Source organism: Zootoca vivipara, chromosome 2 (genome assembly GCF_963506605.1).
Source record: "Zootoca vivipara chromosome 2, rZooViv1.1, whole genome shotgun sequence".
Classification (NCBI taxonomy): domain Eukaryota; kingdom Metazoa; phylum Chordata; class Lepidosauria; order Squamata; family Lacertidae; genus Zootoca; species Zootoca vivipara.
In genome coordinates this window covers 102415802-102431619 of record NC_083277.1, presented here as the reverse complement: position 1 = coordinate 102431619, position 15818 = coordinate 102415802, and the positions used below count along the sequence as shown (strand labels likewise).

At 45.2% G+C, this 15818-nt stretch overlaps 1 protein-coding gene across 1 annotated transcript in view; it reads right to left on the bottom strand.

Moving 5' to 3' along the window:
- The window catches only part of RGS9 (regulator of G protein signaling 9), a 74804-nt gene that overhangs the window by 33018 nt on the left and 25968 nt on the right, over positions 1 to 15818 (bottom strand). Inside the window, exons 6-9 of the mRNA XM_060271975.1 lie at positions 12942 to 13000; positions 11541 to 11617; positions 9404 to 9485; positions 5854 to 5916 (exon numbers count right to left, since the gene is read on the bottom strand). Of these exons, the coding sequence (XP_060127958.1) occupies positions 5854 to 5916; positions 9404 to 9485; positions 11541 to 11617; positions 12942 to 13000 (281 nt within the window). The remainder of the gene's footprint in view (positions 1 to 5853; positions 5917 to 9403; positions 9486 to 11540; positions 11618 to 12941; positions 13001 to 15818) is intronic.

The window sequence follows — 15818 nt, the reverse complement described above, 5'->3', positions numbered from 1 at the left end:
ACAATAGCTGCTTTTAGACAATCACTGGGAATGCACGAAGCTCTGGGCACCTTGTATGTAGAACCTTCCCTGTGATTAATCACAGCCTCCCATGATGTCCAAACCAGGCACTGTAGCGAATGGTCTCCAAGCACATCTGGATTTGAAAGCCAGCTTTAATCCAGTACTTAATTTCCTGGCTCAGCAAGAAGCCATTAGCTATGGTTTGCTGGTTCAGATATAGCAGGAAGCTTCTTGTTTGCTTAGCTGATCTCGCAACAGAAAGAGTGGAGTGGAAGCAAAGAAGCTATGTGTAGATGTGCAGAGCTCATGCATATCCTGGCTTATTTAACCATGAGTTGACTGTCCAAACCAGGTCAAAATGGCATGACACCAGAAGAGCCACATGGTGATTATATAATACCTGCACACATTTTGCCCCTATGTTCAGAGACAGGTGCAATTTTCAACAGGAAAGCAGCATTTTGGGAAAGTTTAGCCTGCTTTCCCCAGCACTGCGGCCCCAAGGGGTGCCAGGGCCAATTGCGGCTGTTAAAACTTTTAGAAAACAGCAGCTTGCAGGCCCTGCCAATGTCTCATTTATCAACACCTTTAGTTTCTTAGGATGAACCAGGGCTTTCTACCAGCTGCAATGCTACAGCATAGGGGACACCAGTAGATGTTGCTTCATGCTACTGACTTCTGGAACTATGCTGTGAACATTTAAAAAGTCTGACAGTCAGGAAACAATACTGTAATGAACTGTATCAAAACTTACAACTATATGAGGACTTCTGCACAAGCTACATTGCACACTTGACTTTACATGTGTTTTAAGTGCACAATGCCGTGAGGAAATCTATCCCTGTGGTTGTTGATCTGAAAGTCACATAAATACATGTGACCAAACTGAATGCCAAGTTCAGCAGATGGCTTGCCTATCAATGTAGCTTCCCCAAGGCTTCCCCAATGGAGTCCTTGAGGCTGGGCAACTGTGTCAGGGGTGATGGGCAGGACTGCCCCCAAATGAAGCACATCTGAAGGCAGCCCTGTTTAGGGAGGCTATTAATGTTTAATAGATTATTTTATTTCATTTTCTGTTGGAAGCCGCCCAGAGTGGCTGGGGAAACCCAGCCAGATGGGCGGCGTATAAATAAATTATTATTATTATTATTATTATTATTATTATTATTATTATTATTATTACGTCGATTTACCCCTTAAGAGTGAATGGCAGCTATTAACTGATATTCAGGAAAAAATTTAAAAATGCACCCACAGTCTTCACCTGGTGTGCGACCCTAAAATGGAAACCTTTTTGCATGTTTAGGCAGTTCATCATCCCATTAGAAGAGTCCAGAGTCACACTCAAATCCCATCAGAGTTCCCAGGGAACATTAATTAAATTGTGTGGCTAATCCACAGAAAGCAAAAGTTTTGCATTAAAAGATAAAAAAAGTTGCTAATTTAAATTAGATCCGGCCCTCATTCCCATTAATCTTCATTTCCAAGGATGATGTTTCTTAGGTACACAGTACAGTTGTATAAGGGGAACAGAGGTGAAATAACAGAATGTGACTCATATGGAGGTTATAGAGCTTTAGTCTTCTTTCTACGGAACAATCAACCCAGGACTTCACTGACAGGAAGGCCATGCACACATCCCAGAAAAATAAACTGGAAAGAAAGAGAAAAGAAAGACAGGGGGGAAATGGTTAATTAACTATTTCAGAAAGCAACAAAGCTCTTAATTAAATGGTTATCATATTTGCTATTCAAACGTGAATAGTATCGTCCATACTGTCGTCGTTCCCCCCCCCCCCATTTTAGTCATTGCTTTGTTTTTTGCTATTCATTCATTCTCTATTTGTAATTTCTCTAAATGCAACGAGCTTTTAGTTTAGGGTTGTCACCCCTATATTCTATTAGTCATAGACTCAACTGAACAAATCCTAGAATTCACTGAGAACAGTAACAAAACTCACAATGCATTGAACTGACTTTGCTGCATTTCCGCCCATCGATACGGCAGCTCATGAAAGTGTCTCTCTAGATTCAACATAATCTTCTTGTTTGACATTGATATTGATCAACAACAAAGCGCAAAGGGCCTGGACAAAGGGACTCCATACAAAAGTGTTCCTGTTGCGCTCTATTATCTAGTTAAAAAATGTAAAAATGCTGTTTACCCAGTATGGACTTCAAAGAGATTTACGCCAATCACAAAACATTGCACCAGGGAAGAAGTCAGAGTCTGGCATGTTATTATTTGGGCTGTTTCCTCCAAAATAAACCATGAATAATATGCCAAGAACAAACCCTGCTTACCACATGTGTTTGTTTAGAACTGTTTTTTCTCAAACATGGGTCCCTAGCTGTCGTTGGACTACAACTCCCATCAACCCTAGCTAGTAGGACCAGTGGACAGGGATGATGGGAGTTGTCGTCCAACGACAGCTAGGGACCCATGTTTGAGAAACACTGGTTTTAAAGAGAAACAAACCATGAGCCTGGTTTCAGATTTCATGACAAGTCAGACTACGGCTTGTTTCCTGGCCGTGCTGGCAGTGTGGCAGCAGCAGGAGTGGGGCAGGAGGCGGGGCAGAGCAAGAACTTTTTGGCACACTGCTCAATCACATTAAACCATAGTTTGCTTCAAAGTATGGTTTGCCGTGAGGTGTGAAGCAGGCTATAGAATACGCCAAGCATAAAATATAGCTGCACATAAAACACAAAGAACACGAAATACATAAATCTATAAAAACAACCTCCATGTTTCAAATTTAGACTATAAACACTTCGTATGGAAAGGGGTGGATCCTTTGGTGAATGAGCCACAAAAGAATTCTCCTTTGCAGGAAATAGGTGTAGCCCAGTGATACTTGTCTGATTTCACTCCCCACTCTACTGGGCTCATAAAATTCCCACCGCTTTTTGTGTTAAACAAACAAACAAACAAACCTCTATTGCCTTCAATCAGACTTTTTCTATTTGATACCAGTTGCCATGAGAGTTCATATTATATCTGTATTTTCACGGGACGCTTATTTAAGGGAAACGAGGCCAAACAGCATCAACACATTTCATTTTTCCCAACTATCTTTGCCTGTGCACAATTGCAGTGGGCCTTTCCAGATGTACATTCCTAGCCCAAACTGTTGTGTGCGTTCTCCAGATGCCATCACCCTGAAAGTGCATCTGTTATAGAAGAACCCAGGCATCGTTCTTCCTACCAGCCCAGGACTGTAGTCCTGCAGATATTGTTAGACTCCACTTCCCATCATACCTTATCGTTGGCCTTATCATTGGCTATGGCTGACGGGAGCTGGAGACTAATTAATATCTACAGGGCCACGAATTCCTCACTCCTGTGCTGGTCTGTCCATTAGTAAGGGGCTGCATTTCACCGGCATTTAGGTGTGTCTGTCTGCTATTGCTGGGGAGGACGGGGACTCAATTTTGTCCTAGGTACTCTCATCTGCTCTGCTCACCAGGAAGGGGAGGAACCAGCTCGTCTTCCCCGCACAGCTCCTGCCCTCAAATTTTCTGCATCTAAGTCTGTCTCTTTACAACCTGCTGCTCCCACAGCTTCTGCTCATTGTGAAGACGCATTGATGAGTTCACTATGAAATGCCTCTCCACTCCAGTAGCCCAATTTGGTCTGCACCTCTCCCCAACAGAAGAGGCGCTTCTGAGTCTCAAAAGAAATGGAGCATTCAACTACATAGCAGGGAGGAATGAGAGCAGGGAGGGAAGAGATTTTAAAAAGACAGAAGCCTTATTAGTCACATGCATATGTAAACAGGTCCGGGGAGAGTAGCATTCTGTAGCATTAAAAAAAACACCACCAAACTCTTCCCTCTCTGTAGGACTCTGTAAATACGAGCACGATATGACATAGTTTAGCATGCTATGACATAGCTTGGCACGATAACCTCCTCCTGAAGTCTATATTTGGTCCCCTACCAGCTGACATAGACTCCTGTTCTCCTTTCAAAAAAGACATGTCAGCTACCTCCTCTTATCAGTAAGAGGTAAATCCTCAGCCTCAGCATTTAGCTCTCCTCTTCAGTCTCCATGGAAACCAAGCCCACTTGGCCACCACAATTATTTGCAGCTGAGAATCCTCACGCAAATGGAAAGTTTTATTAGTACTGTACAGGGTTTGATGAAAACAATTGCTATAAAGAGGGTTCGGACAAGCGGCATACAAGCCTCACCTTCAGGTGCAGGCCTATAACTAACAGATCAACTGCCTGGTTTGCGGTCTCCCCATTCCTTTCATTCTCCACGAGAAGCTACTGGTAAGTTAACATGGCTACAGAATGTACTCTCAGCCTGCCCTGTGCAAAAGCTACAGCATCTTTTTCATGCTAAGCCCTTGACTGAATTTAAATCTGACGCAGGGAAGCTAGGTGTGGGCTGTACCACTTCAGGTCACAACTAATAGAACTCCTGTCTCTTTAAACCATTGCTGCCACAGCTTCTCTTCCCTATGCATTATTCAATGGCTGAAAATCCCCCACGAAAAACCCCACTCCAACGCAGAACCCTAATATGAAAAGGTAGGCTACGTTTCCAAGCACAATTCAGTGTTGGTGCTGACCTTTAAAGTCCTAAATGGCCTTGGTCCCGTATACCTGAAGGAGCGTCTCCACCCCCATCGTTCTGCCCGGACACCGAGCTCCAGTGCCAAGGGCCTTCTGGCGGTCCCCTCGCTGCGAGAAGCCAAGTTACAGGGAACCAGGCATAGGGCCTTCTCGGTAGTGGCACCCGCCCTGTGGAACGCCCTCCCACCGGATGTCAAAGAGAAAAACAACTACCAGACTTTTAGAAGACATCTGAAGGCAGCCCTGTTTAGGGAAGCTTTTAATGTTTAATAGATTATTGTATTTTAATATTCTGTTGGAAGCCGCCCAGAGTGGCTGGGGAAACCCAGCCAGATGGGTGGGGTATAAATAAATAAATTATTATTATTATTATGAGCTAGGACCCCTTTTCCATGAGGTGCCCATGACATTTTTAAATCGAAATCCTTCCACGTAAAAACTAATTAAATCCCAGCTGCAATCCGAAGGTCAAGTAAGATGGCAGAGATCCATAATCACATCCCATACCTCTTTATATTTTTGCTGTGGAAGGGATGCAGTACAGTTCAGGACCAGGGCACTGGTGGAAGGGAGGGGTTTAACTTTTTCCCTACACCTGGTTTGCTTGCTGAAATTTGACTCCCCTACCTGTTCCAAGCTGCTAATTTCCCCTAAGGCAGCAAACAGGAGCTGCAGGGGTAGCCTATTTCACCTGGAAAATGGCACAAGGAAGCAAATAGCTAAGCCCTCTCTCCCTGCAACACTATAGTCCCAATCTGGACCCAGTCCTTCCCCCCTGCAACTCCTATTTGCCCAAATCAAAAGTGATAGAGGTTCCACTCACAGATCTCCTTTGCCTTGTTTAATATCACCCCGAAATAAAAAAACAGCTAGGATATAGGTTGACTGCCTTAGAAAGAACTGGGTCAAACAAACCCCGAGCAAGACATTTAAATGGTTATTTGTATTGAGTTGTTATTCCTACTCAGAAGAAGAAAACACCCAGTGGCAGAAATGGTTAGCGCTCTCATACTTTTTGTTGGTACTCAAAACTGAGTGATCTGTGTGGATCAAACATTTTCTGGAACTCCATAATGATTGTATACTACATCATACCCCCTCCATATCTCCCCATTTTCACCACCGGCTGTCGGACCTTTGGTCCCAATCTTGACTTCGTTGGGTCTTGTTTCTGTCCTTCCAATGCAGATATAGAAAGCTTTGTCTGTCACCATTCAAAATACAATCAGAGTGCTACTAAGGAATGCAAACTTACCTAGTTTACCGTATTTTCACAGGGATCAGTTACTCGATCTAAGCCATAGTCAAGTGTGTCCTGCATCCCTGGCTATTACAGTCAGAAAACAACAAAACATACAATTACATAGTTGTGTTGTTTTTTTAAAAAAATATTGTTTATAATATAGCATCCATTATTTAGCTGCCAGTGGTAAGACAAATAAATTTTGGAACAATTTTTGACCTCCATATATATATATATCTACTGTTTTACAATTTAGAATACTGTACTCATTTAAACATCCTTAAAATATCAGTGACTTCCCTTCTTCTCTTTCCATAGTTCATTTTGCATATCTGCATATTTTACATAAACTAAACCATTCATTATGCCATTATTACATCCATCAAAACTTATTTACACTGTTGAATTTATCTTATTGTTGCCAATGTTTTCAAGTGTACACAATTCCCCCCCATATATTCAATAATCATTTTCCAATATTCTCTAAACGTATATTCTCCTTGTTCTCTTATTCTATATGTTAAGTCTGCAAACTGTGCATATTCTGTCGGCTTAAGTTGCCATTCTTCTTTAGTTGGGACCTTACTCCTTATCCATTTTTGGGCTAACAAAACATGGGCCCCAGTAGTGGCAAACATAAATAAACACCTGGGAATTTTCGTCTATACTATCCCCAACGAAAAGGACTCCAATTTGTTGACCTTCTTAATACTTCTCCAGCTCCACCAGCTTGTCCACCAGATCTAAGCCTAAATTACAAAAAACCTTTATTCTAGTTGTGTTTGCTGCAGAAATATTAATTAATATGCCACAACTAGCGTTGTGTGTTCTCTACAATTCTGCCCGAGTAATCCCTGGGCTATTCCTAGGGTTAAGAGAAGCAGACAAAATTCAATATTCTGCAGCTGCTAATTCAATACATAAAAATAAGCAGCTATGGGAAAACAGATGCAAATTTGTTCCATTTTGCAAATTTCCACAGAGCACATAAATCTTGGTGGAAAACACTGTTTCGTTTCTAGTGCAGAGCAAACTTTGCCAGCCTGTTAGCAGATACTTTGGACTTCAGCTCCCATCAGCCCTCATCAGCACAGTCATGCTAGTTGGCGCTAATGGGAGTTTTAGTCCTAAACATTCATTGGTGAAGGCTGGCACAGACTATGCACAGCCATGGCTGAGTTCAGCGTTAGCACCCAGCACCACTGGGTAGGTGTCAGAGCCCTGGCATCCTGGCAGTGCCCACTGGCATTGACACACTTGCTATGGGCCCAGTATCCCAGGTGGCCGAGTCTTCAAGTCTTATGATGTTCTTGCAGGACCAGGCATCGGACTTCCCATACCCCAACCCGTATAATGAGAGGCTGGTGAGAAAACCCAGTGCAGGAAGAAACCAGCTGAGCCCAGGGTGCTGGCTGCTTAAATGAGCAAGGGGCGGGTCCAAGGGAAGCCCACCTCCGGCTCCATTGGCTCCGCCCCCTGCACAGCCCAAGTCCCAGCCTGCACCCCCATTTGCCAAAGCAGCGTTCCTGATAGGTTTATGCCCCCTCCGCCCATCAGGAAGAGCCAGGTTGAATTCCTCCATCGGGGCCCCAGTGAAGCCTCCTCCGTCCCGCAATGCCGCCGCACGCGAAAGGGTGAGCGGGCTTATCCTAGCAATGGCCACGGCAAGGAACAGTTGAGAAAAGCAGCATTGGGCAAATTTTCCTTTTGATCAGGTCTCTTTCATCGCACCTGACAAACTGAATGATAACAGCACCTTCTGTATGTTTTAAAGTGTGCTTTTAGCAAAAAATGAAATAAAATTATTGGCATGGGAACTTGGGACGATGCAGAGAAAACCCTGCCCAGTGAGGGAAGGGGGTGCCTCGACTTGGCAAATAGATTGGTACCGCTGTCACATCTGCTTTGAGCACAGCTTCGTTTTTGATCAGCTATCTGACGTCTGGTGAAGTTTGGCCATCAATAATTAAACTCCAGCCAGCGTTATCTTAAAAGGGCGAAAAGAGGGGAAACAGCTCAAGAAAGAGAAAGATCCAAATTCAGTTCTGGTGTGATCAAAGGGGATTCAGCAGGGAAGATGAACTAGGACCAAAGGGGCTGCTGTGGCACAGGGGCCTTTTCTACAGATGGTATTCCCCTTCCCCCCTGCAAGCTAAGCTCCAATTACGGCCTGACATTTGCCGGAGGCTTATGCCTTCTCTGTCTGTTAACCGCTGGGCTCTCAGTTGGCCGCTTACACCGTGTGCACAATTAAAAGTGGATCTTTGATTATGAGTTGGGATTAGGGAATGTAGCTCCTTGGCATGTGTCAGAGCCTTGTGGCATGCTGTGATCAGTGCGGCACTGCTCAGGAAAACACCCCACCGGTATCTGCCAGAAGTGCCTCCGAAATAACAGAAACTTGGTGCTGTGTTCCACAGCTTGGAGTCTTTCCCCAGCATGGAAGATTCGCCAAAAAGCACTCGTGGGCATGGAAAGATCAACACGGAGAGATCAGGCCGTGAGAGGAGGCAGAGGTCCTGTGCATTTGCGTATCAGGTTTGCCTCTATTCTTCCTGCTACTTTGGGCGGGTGGGAGAGCGATCGCAACCCCTTGCAATTACGCAGGTCAAGCTGCAGGAGCTGACTTCAAGGAACGAAATGCACCCGACACAGATGTATGCAGCATGCACAGTTCTCAGAAGACAGGGGCTTAAACACCAGCTGCTTCCTGTGCGAGCTTGTGCCTCACTTCCCCCACCTGCAGGAAGCAGGATATCTGGGCGTCCTTATCTCTTTGCCAGAAGAGCCATTCCTCCCTTCTCCCCTATTGCAAGAGTTAAAACTGTAAGATGAGATTCTGTAGAAAAAAGATAATGTCAAAGTGGACAAACCAGTCTCTTTGTTAGGTCTATGGCTCTTGTCAAGTCTGTTAAGTGTCTCCTTGCATGTCTAAAGCGTACAGGCAACTGGTTGCCAAAGAAGCTAATACCGTAGCTACAGAGCCTTCCGTAAGGTGAGCTAAAAGGTGGGCCCCAGCTGGAGGAGAATGTGAAAGAATAGTCAGTCTCATCTTGAACTTGACTTGATGTGATATCTCTACTGAGTCCAAAGCCACAGTTTAGGGGAGGGAACCACCAAAAATTTAATAACGGAGCAAGATTTGTATTACTACTACTACCGGTACAATTTTGTTGTCCACCTTTCGCTCCAAGGTCCCATGTGGGTTGCAACAGTTATAACACAATATTAAAACTGTTCCAAACAACTCACAATTACAGAAATAAGGTGTGTCATAAAATATAAGGGTGTTCATGCTGTGGACCTCTTTCATGTGCTCCGTTTCCATATAGGTTGAAATAAAACCATACAGCGGAAAGAAACCACAGCTTCCCGTGACCTTCATTCTAAGGAAATGTTAAGCCAAAGCCCCTAGGACCTCTTAGTGCTCATAGATTTGGGTGTCCAAAACTATAGCGCAAATGACCCTTGGGGTCCCTTCGAACTCCACAATAATATGATCCTATTATTATTACTCTAATGAGAACCACAGAACCACATTGTTTACTAGATATGTCTATTCTTCACTTACAGCTGTTCGGTGCACTAGCCAATAGGCTTTCTCCTGACAGTCCAGAGCATATCGATCTTCCTTCTTTCGTTCTTTTCCTGTCCTGCAAAATCAAGAGTGAAGTTTCATTTCAACAAATCAAAGTGTAATAGGCCCACTTCCCTGTCACAGGACTACCTGCACATCCCTGGCAAGCAGTGTAAAAACTGACCAGGAATTTTGTGTGTAACGAAATTATCCTTCCTCTCCTGTCCACGTGACTGTACCCTTTAGCGATCGAACCGAAAGGCAGAGTAGAATTCCCCCCCCCCTAAAATCACCATCAGTGTTGTTTATACAGGCGCCACTTTTCCATGGTGAACCACGTACAAAGTGGGGTACTTAAATAAATAGAATAAAATAACTATCTACGGAATGATAGGAGGGACCAGAAAGTTCCCTGGCCCAAGGGCTCCACACATCTATCAGACTGCTCAAATCACAACCAGCATTTTAGAATTCTTGGTGAGGCACCTGAGGATTGGAGTTGGGGGAAAGGAAGACCTAGGTAACTATTGATGTCAATACAAGGAAAGGTGCTAGAACAGATAGTCAAACAGTCTGTCTGTGAGCACTTAGAAAAGGATGCTTTGATTACTAGGATGCAACAGGGGTTTCCTCAAAAAACAAGTCAGGCCACAAAATCTCTCTCCTCTCTCTCTCTCTCTCTCTCTCTCTCTCTCTCTCTGATAGACTCGGTGGATCAGGGGAATGCTGTGGACATAGTGTATCTTGATTTCAGTAAGGCTTTTGACCAGGCATCCCCAAACTGCGGCCCTCCAGATGTTTTCGCCTACAACTCCCATCATCCCTAGCTAACAGGACCTGTGGTCAGGGATTATGGGAATTGTAATCCAAAACATCTGGAGGGCCGAAGTTTGGGGTGCCTGCTTTTGACAAAGTCCCCCATGATATTCTTGTGGGGAAGCCGGTAAAATGTGGTCTGGATGAGGTAACTGTTAGGTGGATTTGTAGCTGGTTAATCAACCAACCCCAAAGAATGCTCACTAATGGTTACTCATCATCCTGGAAAAAAGTGACAAACGGGGTGTCACAACATTCTGTTCTTGGCCCGTTACTGTTCAACATCTTCCTATATTGGGTGAAGGAATTGAGGGGATGCTCATCAAATTTACATATGACCCCAAACTGGGGAGGAGGAGTTAATACAACAGATGCTGTGCAAGCAGACAACGGACAAACTGCAGTGAAGTGCCTGCAGACCTTGTTGGGAAAGGGAAAGTTACAATGGTTACTATCCAATTTGATGTGAGAAGAAGGAAGAAGAAGAGTTTGGATTTGATATCCCGCTTTATCACTACCCGAAGGAGTCTCAAAGTGGCTAACAATCTCCATTCCCTTCCTCCCCCACAACAAACACTCTGTGAGGTGAGGCTGAGAGACTTCAGAGAAGTGTGACTAGCCCAAGGTCACCCAGCAGCTGCATGTGGAGGAGCGGAGATGCGAACCCGGTTCCCCAGATTACGTGTCTACCGCTCTTAACCACTACACCACATTCCCAAAGAGTGAGCACAAGCATCCTCTGAAGTTATCTCACAGGAAAGGCCATTTAACCAGCAACCACACAGGACACAGGCAACTCTGCTTTTGTAGCCTCACTTAAGACATTTTGTTAAGGTTTCCTGGCTTAGGACATGGTCAAAGATATCGGTGGACATCACCAAACGCCGACAACCTGAGCCAGATCCAACCACCCCAATTCCACTAGCTGAAACCAGCACAATGAGCCCACCAGTGCAAAAGGGCAGCTACTGCCATCAGCTCTTTAAAAAAAAACCCTGCTACTGAGTTCTCTGAATATGGATCTTTCAAAGCCAGGCACCCTCATTATCAGAGAAGAATTAAACTGCATTGACAGAAAGCTGTATTTACACCTTTCAAGCAAACAGCACAAACTGCCATCAGTGTGGTTATTTGTAAGCTCATTTGGTAACGGGTCCGTGTCAATTTTTGAAAGCGCTTTCTCTCTGTTTTAGAGAGAAGGGGAATGGGTTATAATTCCTTGGCTACTGAGAACCTGGCAGTAGCTTAATCCTCACAGCATCACTCAAAACAAAGGCGAAAAGAGGAAAAAAAACAGTGTTAAGAAGCATCTCACCTATACTGTTCCTGGGCCTGCATAACAACGAAGTCCCATTTGTGGTTGATTTTTTTGTGCAGCGTGTTATAATTTTCCTGGGGGAAAAGCAGCAGTGAGACAGCAAGGAAAGACACAGGCTTCCGTTTTGCTCGCAGCATGAAGTGCTACAGCACACGGCCACATGTACGAAACATGGAACAAGTAAGATTGATGAGATTTCTCAGCAAGATTTATTAGCATAGCCCATAGTTGAAGCAGTGGTGCATATTTAAGTTGACAAATCTGTTTAATAGATGTAGTTTAATAGGTGAGGGGGGGGGAACCAAAATCTGAAAGTAGAGAAGTGGGGGCGGAAACGCTACAGTTGTGAATCCATGATCCTGGAACTACATGCTATCAAAAAGCTCAGGGCTGCTGCTAATCTTGGTGGTCCGTGGCTGAATTACAGGAACACAGGAAGCTGCCTTCTGCTAAGTCAGATCATCAGCCTGGGTAGCCCAGTATTTTCTGCAGTTAACCTGCAATGGCGCCCTGCCAAGCTAATGTCAGGGACTGTGATCTTCTGCATGCAGAGCACATGTTCATAGCTGCCAAGTACCCCATATTTCCCGGGAAACCCCCGCTTTTCCTTACCGTTTCCCAGCGGTCTCCCATTTCAGCTCCTCTCCTGTTAATCTCCCTTATTTCGGCTCCTGTCGGCGGCCATTTTTTTGGTGCCACTTTGCCCAATTATGTGCACCAGAAAATGGCCGGCGCCGGAAATCGCATCTCTGCATGTCCGGAAGTGCGTAGAAGTAACTTCCGGTGTCGCTTTGCCCATCTATGGGCACCGAAAATGGCTGGCGCCAGCACCGGAACTTACATCTATGCACTTTCGGACATGCATAGACGCGACATCCGGCACCGGCCATTTTTGGTGCCCATAGATGGGCAAAGCAACACTGGAAGTTGCGTCTATGCAATTTCCGGTGCCGCGCAGCTGCAGATCCCGGATTTCTCCACGAGAGACTTGGCAGGTATGCACATGTTCCACTACTGAACTTTAATGCTTCCCTGTGGTGTGGGCCCCTTCCCTCCACTGCCTGGATGTGCTTTACCAGAGGCGCAAATTGCCCCCAAGATTGGGGAAGCCGACACATGTCATCACACACAACTCCAGACGCCGCACAGCCCGGTCCAGCCTTCCGCTAGTCCGCGCAGATTCCTGCAGCACCAGGATACACTGCACAGGCTGGTGCGACTTCACACCAGGCTGTGCCCTGCGGCATCTCTCGACATCATGCATACTCGTGCAGCCTTCTGTGGTGTCGCACTGGGGCGACATTTGCCCTTCAAGCAAATATTGAGGGGGCTGAAGACACCTCTACACCCTAGATGCTTAGCCAAAAGCTTGCAGAAGATGCCATAATACTTTCTTACCTTTTCATATTCTTCTAAAACTCCTTTCCTTTTGATATTTTTCTTGGCTAGGTAGATGGCTGGGGGGGGGGGGGGACAGAAAAGAAGATACATCATTTCCATGCTAACCATACGCATGTAGTCGAAACAAAGTTTTCCAGTAGCACCTTAGAGGCCAACTACGTTTGTCATTGGTGTGAGCTTTCGTGTGCATGCACACTTCTTCAGATACACTGAAACAGAAGTTACCAGATCCCCACATATAGTGAGAGGGTGGGGGGGCACCACTCAAAAGGGTGGTGGGAAACCAGACTGTTTATGACCACATTTGGTCTTGCAGGAAGAATTTACGACTGTTTACGACTGCAAATTGGTCCCACAGGAAAAGCAATGGGTGAGATGGCTAAAGATAGCTTTATCATGTATAATGAGATAAGAATCCAATGTCTTTGTTTAGACCAGGTTTCTCCGTGGCTCCAAGTTTGGTGATGAACTGCAGTTCAGCGACCCCTCTTTCCAGTCTATTTCTGAAATTCTTTTGTAATAAGACAGCTACTTTGAGATCTTATATAGAATGTCCTGGGAGATTGAAGTGTTCTCCTACTGGTTTCTCTGTCTTGTGATTCCTGATGTCAGATTTATGTCCATTTATCCTTTGGCGAAGGCTTCGTTTGGCCTGTTTGTCCGATGTAGAGAGCTGAAGGGCACTGTTGGCATTTGATGGCATACACGATGTTAGAAGATGAGCAATTAAATAGTCCTGAGACTATGTTTGATGTTGTTGGGGCCAGTAATGGTGTTGTCCGGGTGTATGTGGCAGCAAAGTTGGCATCTGGATTTATTGCAGGCTCTGGTACCAGTGTCCATGTTAAGTCTAGTGGTTGTATTATTGTGGGTGAGGAGTTGTTTGGGTGGCTATCTGTAGGCAATGAAAGGTCTTCCTCCCAGAGTTTGAGAAAGAGAACTGTCATTGTCTAGGAGAGGTTGTAGATCTCTAATGATGCGTTGTACTGTTTTAACTTGGGAGCTGTATGTGATGACTAGTGGTGTTCTGTTATTTTCTTTTTTGGGTCTGTCTTGCAGCAAGTTCTCTCTGGGTATGAGTCTGGCTCTGTTGATCTGTTGTTTAACTTCATTGGGCGGATATTTTAGTTCTAAAAAGGTTTGCTGTAGATTTATTAGGTGAGAGTATCTGTCTGTAGAGTTGGAACAGATGTGGTTATAACGTGGGGCCTGGCTATATATACAATGGATTGTTTGGTATGTTTGGGGTGGTAGCTAGAAGCATGTAGATGTTTGTCGGTCAGTTGGTTTACGGTATAAGGTGGTGTCTATACGTCCATCCTGCATTTTTATAGTGGTGTCCAAAAAAAAGTATTTCTTGCATAGATTGGTTCATTGTTAGGTTGATGGTGGGGTGAAAGTCATTGAATGTCTGGTGGAAGGTGTCCACATTACGCATGAGAAGGCCCAGTGAAAGAAAAGTAGAATTACATCTTTTCCAAATAAAGATTCTGTCCCGGGTGAATCCAGATAATAATATGCCTGGAGGCGGTTGGAGGATGGATGGCAGCTAACAGATTGAGATTGAATCCTGACAAGACAGAAGTACTGTTTGTGGGGGACAGGAGGAGGGCAGGTGTGGTGGACTCCCTGGTCCTGAACGGGGTAACTGTGCCCCTGAAGGACCAGGTGTGCAGCCTGGGAGTCATTTTGGACTCACAGCTGTCCATGGAGGCGCAGGTCAATTCTGTGTCCACTCCATCTGGTACGTAGGCTGAGACCCTACCTGCCTGCGGACTGTCTCGCCAGAGTGGTGCATGCTCTAGTTATCTCTCGCTTGGACTACTGCAATGCGCTCTACGTGGGGCTACCTTTGAAGGTGACCCGAAAACTACAACGAATCCAGAATGCGGCAGCTAGACTGGTGACAGGGAGCGGCTGCCGAGACCACATAACACTGGTCCTGAAAGACCTACATTGGCTCCCAGTACGTTTCCGAGCACAATTCAAAGTGTCCGTACTGACCTTTAAAGCCCTAAACGGCCTCGGTCCAGTATACCTGAAGGAGCGTCTCCACCCCCATTGTTCTGCCCGGACACTGAGGTCCAGTGCCGAGGGCCTTCTGGCGGTTCGCTCGCTACGAGAAGCTAAGTTACAGGGAACCAGGCACAGGACCTTCTCAGTAGTGGCACCCACCCTGTGGAATGCCCTCCCACCAGAGGTCAAGGAGAACAACAATTACCGGACCTTTAGATGGCATGTTTAGGGAAGTTTTTAATGTTTGATGGATTTCTGTATTTTAATATTTTGTTGGAATCCGCCCAGAGTGGCTGGGGGAACCCGGCCAGATGGGCGGAGTATAAATAATAAATTGTTGTTGTTGTTGTTGTTATGATCCACATAAGCTTGTGTCTCCAGACAATGCAGTTTTCCAGCATAGGTAATTGCCATATAGGGTAGCGAAAGGAATCTGTATTATGGTGACAACTCTGGTGCAGGGGGAAGCTTAGGGCAAATGTAGGAGAGGGAAATATTCCAAGTGGTGTTAGTAAGCTTCACTGTGATTGTAACTTTTTTCTTAATGTGTATAGGACAGGCATCCCCAAACTTCGGCCCTCCAGGTGTTTTGGACTACAATTCCCATTTTCCCCAACCACTGCTCCTATTAGCTAGGGATCATGGGAGTTGTAGGCCAAAACATCTGGAGGGCCGCAGTTTGGGGATGCCTGGTATAGGACTAAGATCAGAACAGCTGCACTCTGAATGGCTTTGAATTCAAGAAACAAATGACCACACTTCCTACAGAAGCCCATTCAGCAGAGAGTGCTTCTATTTTCCTGGCATGCACATCTAGAATTTACTATAAGCAGCCATCTTTCCCACTCTTTTTTTTAT